At 44.7% G+C, this 12,213-nt stretch overlaps 2 protein-coding genes across 3 annotated transcripts in view; one reads left to right on the forward strand and one right to left on the reverse strand.

The window, feature by feature from the left end:
* The window catches only part of lrch1 (leucine-rich repeats and calponin homology (CH) domain containing 1), a 39,536-nt gene extending 37,720 nt beyond the window's left edge, over positions 1-1,816 (forward strand). Inside the window, exon 19 of the mRNA XM_061088279.1 lies at positions 845-1,816. Coding sequence (XP_060944262.1) covers positions 845-958 — 114 coding nt within the window. The 3' untranslated portion in view covers positions 959-1,816. The remainder of the gene's footprint in view (positions 1-844) is intronic.
* A 2,570-nt stretch (positions 1,817-4,386) lies between these two features.
* On the reverse strand, positions 4,387-11,242 carry esd (esterase D/formylglutathione hydrolase). 2 transcript variants are annotated; one of them, XM_061088289.1, is made up of 9 exons: positions 11,154-11,242; positions 10,107-10,181; positions 9,871-9,959; positions 6,884-6,982; positions 6,674-6,798; positions 6,457-6,576; positions 6,281-6,379; positions 4,818-4,985; positions 4,387-4,570 (listed from the first exon to the last, which is right to left on the reverse strand). In XM_061088289.1, exons 2-9 carry the CDS (start codon positions 10,172-10,174, stop codon positions 4,490-4,492), a joined length of 849 nt encoding a protein of 282 aa, XP_060944272.1. In that variant the 5' UTR covers positions 10,175-10,181; positions 11,154-11,242; the 3' UTR covers positions 4,387-4,489. The 2 variants fall into 2 exon arrangements, with proteins under 2 accessions (XP_060944272.1, XP_060944271.1); XM_061088288.1 differs by lacking the exon at positions 11,154-11,242 and adding an exon at positions 10,830-11,111.
* Between the last annotated feature and the right edge of the window lie 971 nt (positions 11,243-12,213).

A 12,213-nucleotide genomic window follows, 5' to 3' on the forward strand; every position in this document is an offset into this window, starting at 1 on the left:
ATATTTACTGAGAGAATTAAAAACTGAGGAATGTGGACGTTTTCTTTCCTCACTGCGTGTTTGGTGAAGCCCGTTTCCCTGGCAGCTGATTGGTTCTTAGATTCTTTGCGTGTTCACCGATGTTTTTCACCGTCACGCTGCAGAACTGGAGCTGAGCAGCAGCTCGTTTCCATGACGACACGTACGAACGTGATTATACCAGTTGTTGATTTGACTTTATTCTGCTCACTGACTCCTGCAGTCAATCTGTCGCTGCCACATTCCCTGCACAGATTCTTTTTTAACTTTGTGCTGATGTGTGGATTTTCTGTGTGAGGGAAGTATTTTTAAGATCAGTGTATTTGAACGTGTGAAAGTCTGAGGTAATAAATACAGTTTAGGGATCAAGTGTGTTCCAGTGTCTTTGTTTTAAGGTCGAGATTTTTAAAGTTTTTAACGGAAACAAACTGTTTCCTCACTTTATTCAAGAGTTTGATCTTTCAGTTTTTATGCTTTTTTTTAACTTCCGATCCTCACGCCAAGAAGAAAATAAACTTCCTTTAATTTCAGGTTTCTCAGTTTGTCTTGAGCTAAATACATTTATAAATTATAACATTATATTATTAGCGGCTGTGGCTAGTTCCTGAAAGCAGAGCTGTTTTTTACAAACTCAGAAAGTCTTGTTAGAACAGATCTGTTGGTTTTTACATTTTGTTCCTGCAGGAAACCTCCATGAGTCTAAACCTTGTGTCTGGCCTCTGCTCCTCTACACTCTGGTCTCTGTCCGTCTGTCCTTCTCTTCCTTCCTTCCTTCTCTTCCTTCCTTCCCTTCCTTCCTTCCTTCCTTCCTGCTCTGCTCTTCCAGGACCACCTGTGTCTCCCGCACCACATCCTGGAGGAGAAGGGTCTGATGAAGGTGAGCGTCATGGTGCACGCTCTGTTGGACAAGGCCTCCCCCAAACACGCCTTCCTGACGTGAGCAGAGATGGGCGGAGCTTCCACCGACCAACACGCTCAACAGACGCACGCCGGCATCGACACGCCGACGCTCCGGCGCCACCGCCGAGGCCGCTCTGCCTCATCCCAGTAACAGAGTGTTTTTTATTATATACAAGGATGCAAAATGGTTTTAAACGAACTAAACTGATTTATTTACTAATTCACACGAGGGAACTTCTGGGTGAATCAGAATCTAACAAGCAGACAGATTGATGGAAGAGCCGGTGTCTGATTGGACGATGTAAACCAATCACTTCTTCAGGTAAACACGAGAAACACAAACAGCTGAAGGTTAAAAATACAACAACCATCATATATATGCAGACGATCAATGACTGTATATGAAGCTGGATGATTCCTCTTCCTCCCACTGAACAGACATCAAGCCAAATTATTTCAGATGTGGAGACTGACATCATTTAAAGCGTTGCCACAGTCTCTAAATATCAGGAAATCAATTATAACCAAACTTATCAGAAACATGGAATATTCATTTCATGTTGTATTTAGATTTATTTAGTTTGATCCAAGTCCTATGTACTAACATGGAGGAGGTGGGTTTATACCGGCACCGCCCAGCAGGCGGAGATCCAGATGTTTTGGCTTCATGTCGTCCATCTTGTTTTCCAGTCCACATCAGGACCAGTATCAGGGCCACTGGGGAAACTTCTCAAGAATAAATTCTAAATTAGTTTGAGGGAAAAAGTTACATTTTGATAAAACTCTGAACAGACCGAGTCAATATTTGAGATTTGATTTGATGAGGAAATAGTTGAAATGTAAAATTATGATTCATTTGTAGTTTTACTTCAATGGTTTGAAATTAATAAGTCATTTTACAAATGTGTTTTTAGGCTTGTAAAATACGACCTTATTTTTTATATGCTCCATTCATATTTCATATACTTATAATGATGCCATATTTTTTATATTTCTTTTCATTGGGTTCTCATGATGACGTATTATTCTATAAAAGTGTCTCAATTCATTCCAATTATTCTCAACAACGTGGCCCAAATAATCTGCATTAAATCTAAACGAGCACTTTGTCTTTTTTAACATTTAGTCTGAAACAAACTTTCTTCTTTCACTCGATCGCGTCCTGAAGAGAATTAAACCAAACCAGTCTGAGCATAGAGAACAATTTTAGCCACAATTCTATTTAAAGAAAAACATATTTATGATGTAAAGAGAAGCTGATGAGTTGTTGTAAACATCCCAAAAATATTTTTCTCTAATATATTTTAGGTAAAAGTCTTTGTTTTATAAGAGTCTGTGGAGGCGAGAGCTCGACTTCATGTTTCTGGAGTTTTCTCAGTCGTCAGATTTTCACGGAGGGAAAACGAGCCTGAAAGTTTTCGAGGATCTTTGTGAATCTAAAGTTCGTTCACTGAAAGATTCATAAAACCACTTTGTTCAAATATCAAACAGCAGCTTCTGCGTCCGACATGTTTCATTTGCTTCTCGTGTCCGAGCTTCGACCGTCGAGTAGAAGCTGCTCAGTCAATCTGTTCAAACACTTTTTCCTCCAACACGATCAGAGCAGAAATAAAACGTAACTTCACACTGGAGCCGGAGGCGTCGCCATGTTTCCTCCGTTCCTCTTCCTGTCGCCAACATTACCCAGAGTTCAATGATGTGATGAAGCGGCCTCCGGGGGCAGCAGCCAATGGGGAGTCGCCTCCGGGGTCGACTCTGGAGTCGTGAGGTCGTGACCTCAGATAAACTCACGATCGGCCAGATTCAAAGTTAAAGAGAAAACCTCCTGCAAGGAGTCCACACGTGTCCACTAGGGGGCAGAACTCATCGTACATTTCACAGTTGCCAAAACGTTTTTTCTCTCTTGTGATAGTTTTTTTTATTTAAATGTACATATTGTTTATCACAAGTATTTCCTGTTGTTGAATTAATATTCAGTATTTCTTCATGTTCTGTATATTTCACATCAGAAAAGATTTCATATAATCCAAAAGAATTTCAACACTATCGGCAGCTCGGAGAAACACAGACACACCACGTCGTAAAAATTTCACATATCCGATAATAAATAAGCATCTGGTGACAGTATTATGTTTTTTCTTTTGGCTAAAATCTGTAAAATCATTTTAAATAAATCTTGAACTCCTGCTGAAGTCAAAGTCAAAACCATAAAGATGGTGGACACGTCTCCACTGACACACTCTGGAAAAACCAGTGTGATAAGAACGACCTTAAACCACAGAAACCATCTTTCACGTCTCGATTCTTTTGTTTGGTCCGTGTCCCGTCTGCGAACATGGAGGAGGAGGGTTAATGACCTGTACTGCAGTCAGCCACCAGGGGGCGACGGGGTTCAGAGTCATGTCGTCTATCTTCATTCAGACTGTGGTTAACATCAGGATCATCGTGGTGAAACCAGCTGAAAGTAAAATAACGTCACTTGGATTTTCTGTAAATCTGTTTCCACGGCTACGTTTCCTACGTTTGTATAATCACAGATTTCACTGACGTATCCTCGGAGTTTTGGGGAAAAGCAATAGAATCAACGCGGCTGCTTCCTCCGACAGAATCTGCACTTTAAACTTTTTAAACTTCTCTATTTATATCTTTGTTTTGGCAACTGAGAAAATCTTCACTCACCTAAAATCTGAAGCGAAGGATCAAACTTTTACAAATGTGACGCTGATGTAAATTGTGTAAATGTGGTGTGAAAATCCTGCTGAACACAAAGCAGAGTTGTTTCCTGTTTTTTTGTAAATACAGTTGTAAACTGTCCAGAAACGACCTGCGCTCACATTTTTCTACTTTTCTGACCAGGAGGAAATTTATTTTTTGGGGTTTGTTGAGATTTTGATGTAACGCACCCTTTTGTAACTCTCTGTGAGCCTTTTGTGTAATTTGTTGTACAGCAACTGATTTAAATGCATGAAATGTCCCTTTAATGTCGCCTTAACTGCTGTGAATACTGTAAATACTGTAAGTGTTTGTCATCACTTCATCAGTAAAGACCTCATCTGTCAAACAATCGTCTGTCGCTTCGCTACGACTTCTTCTTCTGTCCGACTCCTCACATTTAAAGAATTTATCCGACTGTTTCTGTTCTTTTTAAATAACTTCATTTATTCCAAAATTGTTCCATATTGTCTAAATTTGTTCATTTAAATGGAACTTTTTGTTCAGTTCTTTTTTTTTTACATTTCTCAGATTTGTTTTTATATGATAAGAATTTTTTTTAATTTCATAAGAGTTCATCTGATTTATTTCTTCTGCTAAAAATTTTCTTTTCTGAATTCATTCTTCTGCTCTTGGATCTTTTTCTGTTAAAAGTGTCAAACCAGTAGAAAACCTGTTGTAGTGATGATGACTAATGAAATTGTTAAGGTTAATAAAGACAAAACAACAAGAACAACTAAAGGTTTTATTCTGAGTGTTCACCGACAGACTTCCTGTTCTGACGTGACTCTTCTCCTGGGACTCGCAGTGAGAACACGTGCGAGTCCGAGCTTCGTCCAGATCTTCGTGCTGCTGCAGCTCAGACGTTCAGGAACTTGGCGTGATGCTTGATGTGGTCGTTCATGAAGGAGTAGATGAAGAAGTAGCTGTGGTCGTAACCCTGGAAACAACAAAACAACTTATACAAACCTTCATCACTGTTTTTATACGAGGTCAGAAGTCAGTGAAAGATCTCGTACAAGCTTCAGTTGATGATCACGTAAGAAAAGATCAAATCAAATGTCTTAGGTTCAGTTAACGAGGCTTCGGGTTTAGAAACAAGTCGACCACGACTCAGTAACACGACGTCGCACTTTAACATCCGAACACACGTCACATGACCACCACCAGGCTGGAGCTCCACTGACCGGCTGCAGCCTGAAGACCACGGGGATCTTCTTCTCGGAGCAGACGGCGATCAGGTTGTCGGGCAGCAGCTGGCTGGCCGTGAGGAACTGGTCGTCGCGGCCCTGGTCGATCAGGATGTCCAGCTGAGGACCCGAGTAGGACGCCGCCAGCACCGTGGCATCGTACGCCTGGAGGGGGAGGGGCTTGTTTACTGGTTGATCGCAGATGTAATTACACTAGAAACATTTAGTAACACACACTCTTAATTAATTTCTCTTTTACTTTTATTCATTAAACATTAATATTCATGTTCCTGAGGTAAAACAACTCATCTCATTTATATTCCTCATGTTCCTGAAGCTGGAGATGAACCCTCATCACACTGAGATCAAAGTGAAGTGGATTCTAAAGGTTCTGTGATGTGAGGAAGACGAGGGTCCAGAGGAAGATAAGGGTCTTCCTCCTGACCCGCTCTGCTTCGGCCAATCAGCTCGTTGCTCCCTCACTGCTAAACACTCATCAAAATCACGACTGTTTCCTGTCCGGACATCAGAAAGTTTACAAATCTTCCGCCTCAAACTAAAAACACACCTCTTCCAACTATACCTCGAATAAAAAATTAAAAAAAAAAAAAATACTAACAATTTTTGAAACAAAAATTTAGTAGCACTTAAATGGCACTTATAGCATTTTGTAGTTTTGCTTTATTTTTTAAGAAATTGTACTTTCTTGATTCTTGTTTTGTTCCCTCGGGGTTGAAGCACTTATTGTGACGCTTTGGATAAAAGCCTCAGCTAAATGAAATGTAATAAAACGGACTGGTCCCCTCAGTGGGACCAGGACCCTGGACCGGTCCCCTCTGAGTGGGACCAGGACCACGGACTGGTTCCTCTCTGAGTGGAGGACCCTGGACTGGTCCCCTCTGAGTGGGACCAGTACACTCACTGGTCCCCTCTGAGTGGGACCAGGACCCTGGACTGGTCCCCTCTGAGTGGAGGACCCTGGACTGGTTCCCCTCTGAGTGGGACCAGGACCCTGGACCGGTCCCCTCTGAGTGGGACCAGTACACTGACTGGTCCCCTCTGAGTGGGACCAGGACCCTGGACTGGTCCCCTCTGAGTGGAGGACCCTGGACTGGTCCCCTCTGAGTGGTACCAGGACCCTGGACTGGTCCCCTCTGAGTGGAGGACCCTGGACTGGTCCCCTCTGAGTGGGACCAGGACCCTGGACTGGTCCCCTCTGAGTGGAGGACCCTGGACCCTCTGAGTGGGACCAGTACACTGACTGGTCCCCTCTGAGTGGGACCAGGACCACGGACTGGTTCCTCTCTGAGTGGTACCAGGACCCTGGACTGGTCCCCTCTGAGTGGTACCAGGACCCTGGACTGGTCCCCTCTGAGTGGAGGACCCTGGACTGGTCCCCTCTGAGTGGGACCAGGACCACGGACTGGTCCCCTCTGAGTGGAGGACCCTGGACTGGTTACCTCCCATGTAGCCCGGTCCGGACCCAGGTACCCGGCGAAGGCCTTCTGTCCCCAGGGACACTGCACCGGGTTGCAGATCGGAGCGAAGGCGGAGACGGCCTGAAGGAGACAGACGCCACACGTCAGCATGGTCACATGATCACGTTACGTCCACTCACAGCCCCCCCCTCCGGTACCTTGTACTTCCCCGGGTTCCTCAGGGCGCAGACCAGCGCCCCGTGGCCCCCCATGGAGTGACCGCTGATGGACATCCTGTCGGCGGCGGTGGGGAAGTTGGAGTTGATCAGCTTGGGGAGCTGAGACAGACCAACACAACAACACAACAACACAACCGTTAGCAGAGATAACACATGTACTGTGGGGGGGGGGGCACATGAGAGGAATGGAACCCACCTCCTCTGTGACGTACGAGTACATCCGGTAGTTTGATTTCCACGGCTCCTCGGTGGCGTCCACGTAGAAACCAGCTCCGGTGCCGAAGTCCCAGCTCTCGTCCTCGCCCTCGATGTTACAGCCGCCTGGGGGGGGGGGGCACTGAGTGTGTTATACTGCAGGCAGCCACCAGGGGGCGCTGGAGTGTGTGTGTGTGTGCTGTGTGTTTACGTGGGCTGGTGTCCGGAGCCACGATGATGATCCCGTGCTCGGCAGCGGCGAGTTGACATCCAGCTTTAGTGATGACGTTCTGCTCCGTGCACGTGAGACCTGCACGACAGACACACAACCTGAGACTCACAACCTGAGACACACAACCTGAGACACGACAGACACACAACCTGAGACACGACAGACACACAACCTGAGACACACAACCTGACACACACAACCTGAGACACACAACCTGAGACACAACAGACACACAACCTGAGACACACAACCTGAGACACGAGAGACACACAACCTGAGACACACAACCTGAGACTCACAACCTGAGACACACAACCTGAGACACGACAGACACACAACCTGAGACACGACAGACACACAACCTGAGACTCACAACCTGAGACTCACAACCTGAGACACACAACCTGAGACTCACAACCTGAGACACACAACCTGAGACACACAACCTGAGACACAACCTGAGACACACAACCTGAGACACAACAGACACAACCTGAGACACACAACCTGAGACACAACCTGAGACACACAACCTGAGACACGACACACACAACCTGAGACACGACAGACACACAACCTGAGACACACAACCTGACACACACAACCTGAGACACACAACCTGAGACACAACAGACACACAACCTGAGACACACAACCTGAGACACGACAGACACACAACCTGAGACACGCAACCTGAGACACGAGAGACACACAACCTGAGACACGAGAGACACACAACCTGAGACACACAACCTGAGACACGAGAGACACACAACCTGAGACACGACAGACACACAACCTGATACTCACAACCTGAGACACGAGAGACACACAACCTGAGACACGAGAGACACACAACCTGAGACACACAACCTGAGACACGACAGACACACAACCTGAGACTCACAACCTGAGACACACAACCTGAGACACGACAGACACACAACCTGAGACACGAGAGACACACAACCTGAGACACGACAGACACACAACCTGAGACACGAGAGACACACAACCTGAGACACACAACCTGAGACACGAGAGACACACAACCTGAGACACACAACCTGAGACACGACAGACACACAACTTGAGACACGACAGACACACAACCTGAGACACACAACCTGAGACACGACAGACACACAACCTGAGACACGACAGACACACAACCTGAGACACGAGAGACACACAACCTGAGACACGACAGACACACAACCTGAGACACGACAGACACACAACCTGAGACACGACAGACACACAACCTGAGACACGACAGACACACAACCTGAGACACATCAGACACACAACCTGAGACACGAGAGACACACAACCTGAGACTCACAACCTGAGACACACAACCTGAGACACGACAGACACACAACCTGAGACACGAGAGACACACAACCTGAGACTCACAACCTGAGACACACAACCTGAGACACGACAGACACACAACCTGAGACACGAGAGACACACAACCTGAGACTCACAACCTGAGACACACAACCTGAGACACGACAGACACACAACCTGAGACACGAGAGACACACAACCTGAGACACGAGAGACACACAACCTGAGACACACAACCTGAGACACGACAGACACACAACCTGAGACATGACAGACACACAACCTGAGCCACACAACCTGAGACACGAGAGACACACAACCTGAGACACGACAGACACACAACCTGAGACACGACAGACACACAACCTGAGACATGACAGACACACAACCTGAGCCACACAACCTGAGACACGAGAGACACACAACCTGAGACACACAACCTGAGACACACAACCTGAGACACACAACCTGAGACACACAACCTGAGACACACAACCTGAGACACAACCTGAGACACGAGAGACTCACAACCTGAGACACACAACCTGAGACACGACAGACACACAACCTGAGACACGAGAGACACACAACCTGAGACACGACAGACACACAACCTGAGACACGAGAGACACACAACCTGAGACACGACAGACACACAACCTGAGACACGACAGACACACAACCTGAGACACACAACCTGAGACACACAACCTGAGACACGACAGACACACAACCTGAGACACGAGAGACACACAACCTGAGACTCACAACCTGAGACACACAACCTGAGACACGACAGACACACAACCTGAGACACGAGAGACACACAACCTGAGACACGAGAGACACACAACCTGAGACACACAACCTGAGACACGACAGACACACAACCTGAGACATGACAGACACACAACCTGAGCCACACAACCTGAGACACGAGAGACACACAACCTGAGACACGACAGACACACAACCTGAGACACGACAGACACACAACCTGAGACATGACAGACACACAACCTGAGCCACACAACCTGAGACACGAGAGACACACAACCTGAGACACACAACCTGAGACACACAACCTGAGACACACAACCTGAGACACACAACCTGAGACACACAACCTGAGACACAACCTGAGACACGAGAGACTCACAACCTGAGACACACAACCTGAGACACGACAGACACACAACCTGAGACACGAGAGACACACAACCTGAGACACGACAGACACACAACCTGAGACACGAGAGACACACAACCTGAGACACGACAGACACACAACCTGAGACACGACAGACACACAACCTGAGACACACAACCTGAGACACGAGAGACACACAACCTGAGACACGACAGACACACAACCTGAGACACGACAGACACACAACCTGAGACACACAACCTGAGACACGACAGACACACAACCTCTCGACAGACACACAACCTGAGGACATGAGACACACAACCTGAGACACGACAGACACACAACCTGAGGACATGAGACACACAACCTGAGACACGACAGACACACAACCTGTGGACCGCCTGAGGACATGAGACACACAACCTGAGACACGACAGACACACAACCGGAGACTCACCAGACAGCCAGTAGAGGACGGGACACTTGTCCGTCTCGGCCTTCGGAGGAACGAACACAGCAAACTTCATCTTACACTTCAACTCAGAGCTGAAGGAAAAACACACACACACACATACACACACATGTTATACTCCTGTGTGAGTGATTGTGTGTGTGTCTGTGTGAGTGTGTGTGTGTCTGCATGTCTGTGTGTGTGTGTCTGTGTGTGTGTGTTACAGCAGAAGTCCGACTCACCTCTCGTGCTCGAACACCTTCTGGAAGCCTCCAGCGCACTTGTTGGAGGAAACTTGTGTCAGAGCCATTTTCAAACTGTGGAGAAACACAACGATGAAATATGAAATTATTGAAACTCATGATTCAAAGTGTTTCAAGGTTTTTATCTTTATTTGTGTCGTCAGCTAATCAGGGTTTCAACATGAGTGTTCTCCATAAACCAAAGTAATAAATAGAATAAATAGATAAATAAACATAAACACAATATAACACTAACTTCCTACAGATGTAAACTGTGTTTGTTCTTTATATAGAAGGAGATATTGAATATTGAATTAGACCTACGTGAGCACCTTGTCACTTTATTTTGAAATGTGCTATGTAAATATATTGTTATATTATGATTTTAACACCACAGTGCATTAGCAGCATAGTATTTATAAGTATAAAGATATAATTAGGTATAACTTGACAACAGTATTCATGATATAAATATAAAAATGCTTTATTGGTTAAACTATATTTAAATACTGACGTCATATTGTCCAGTGAATAAAAGTAGATGTATAAAAATAGCTGAGTTAACAGAGAGGACCTGCTAAAGGGTTAGCTGCTGTTAGCCTGTTAGCTGCTGCTAGCCTCTGTTAGCTGCTGTTAGCCTGTTAGCTGCTGTTAGCCTCTGTTAGCTGCTGTTACAGTTATAGTTACAGTTACTATTACAGTTACAGTTACAGCCAGTCTTACACTCCACGCAGCGAACCCACTGACATGAATCAGCTGTTGACGCAAACTTCGCGCTGCCAGATGTTTCCTGAAGGAGCCGAATGATTCACAACATCTGGATCCACCGGCACGACGCAGAGCTTCGTGACGTCATTCACGTTCAACTCAGTTATTCACGAACTCAGTGAGAATCGTGCAGATGTGGAGCGGAGTTCGGTGCGAAACGTGCTAGCAGGTTAGCATGTTAGCTTCGCTCCTGCTAGCATCGTTAGCTGCTGCTGACGCGTGTTTGCGTGATTGTTACGAGTTGAACGCGTTGACGTGAAGAAAGAAGCGAAGTCAAACCTTTGAGAATCTCACGTTTCCGTCAAATCTGCAAACTTCACCGGAGCTTCTTACGTCCACGGGCCAGAGTCCGCTGCGTCAGCGTGATGACGTCACGAGGACTCGGCGTCAGCAGACAGACGTGATGTGCGTGACCGGCCGCTAGAGGGCGCTGGTGTCCTGCAGCAGAACGCACCGACTCTAGGGAAACAGGTTTCATCAAACTAACTGCGGGTTTGAACTATTTATTTATAAAAATCATGATTAAAAACAGTAATAATAATAATAATAATAGCTATAAAAATAATTGTTATCATTATTGTTTTTATTATTGAGATCGTGTTTTCTCTGGGAAATCAACAAACATATTGAAAACTGATAAAGAGACTGGGAAAAAAACCTGGATCTTTTCTGTGGTATTTCATGTTTATTATTAGATCAAGTTAATGTATTAAATGATCAAAACTACATTTTAAAAACTACATTTGCAAGTTCATAAAAACAACATATTTAAACATTATTTATAGATAGATAGATAGATAGATAGATAGATAGATAGATAGATAGATAGATAGATAGATAGATAGATAGATAGATAGATAGATAGATAGATAGATAGATAGATAGATAGACAGACAGACAGACAGACAGATAGATAGATAGATAGATAGATAGATAGATAGATAGATAGATAGATAGATAGATAGATAGATAGATAGATAGATAGATAGATAGATAGATAGATAGATAGATAGATAGATAGATAGATAGATAGATAGATAGATAGATAGATAGATAGATATATAGATAGATAGATATATAGATAGATACAAAGATAGATAGATACAAAGATAGATAGATAGATAGATAGATAGATAGATAGATAGATAGATAGATAGATAGATAGATAGATAGATAGATGGATGGATGGATAGATAGATAGATAGATAGATAGATAGATAGATAGATAGATAGATAGATAGATAGATAGATAGATAGATAGATAGATAGATAGATAGATAGATAGATAGATAGATAGATAGATAGATAGATAGATAGATAGATAGATAGATAGATAGAT

The sequence above is a fragment of the Limanda limanda genome, chromosome 16, assembly GCF_963576545.1.
Source record: "Limanda limanda chromosome 16, fLimLim1.1, whole genome shotgun sequence".
Classification (NCBI taxonomy): domain Eukaryota; kingdom Metazoa; phylum Chordata; class Actinopteri; order Pleuronectiformes; family Pleuronectidae; genus Limanda; species Limanda limanda.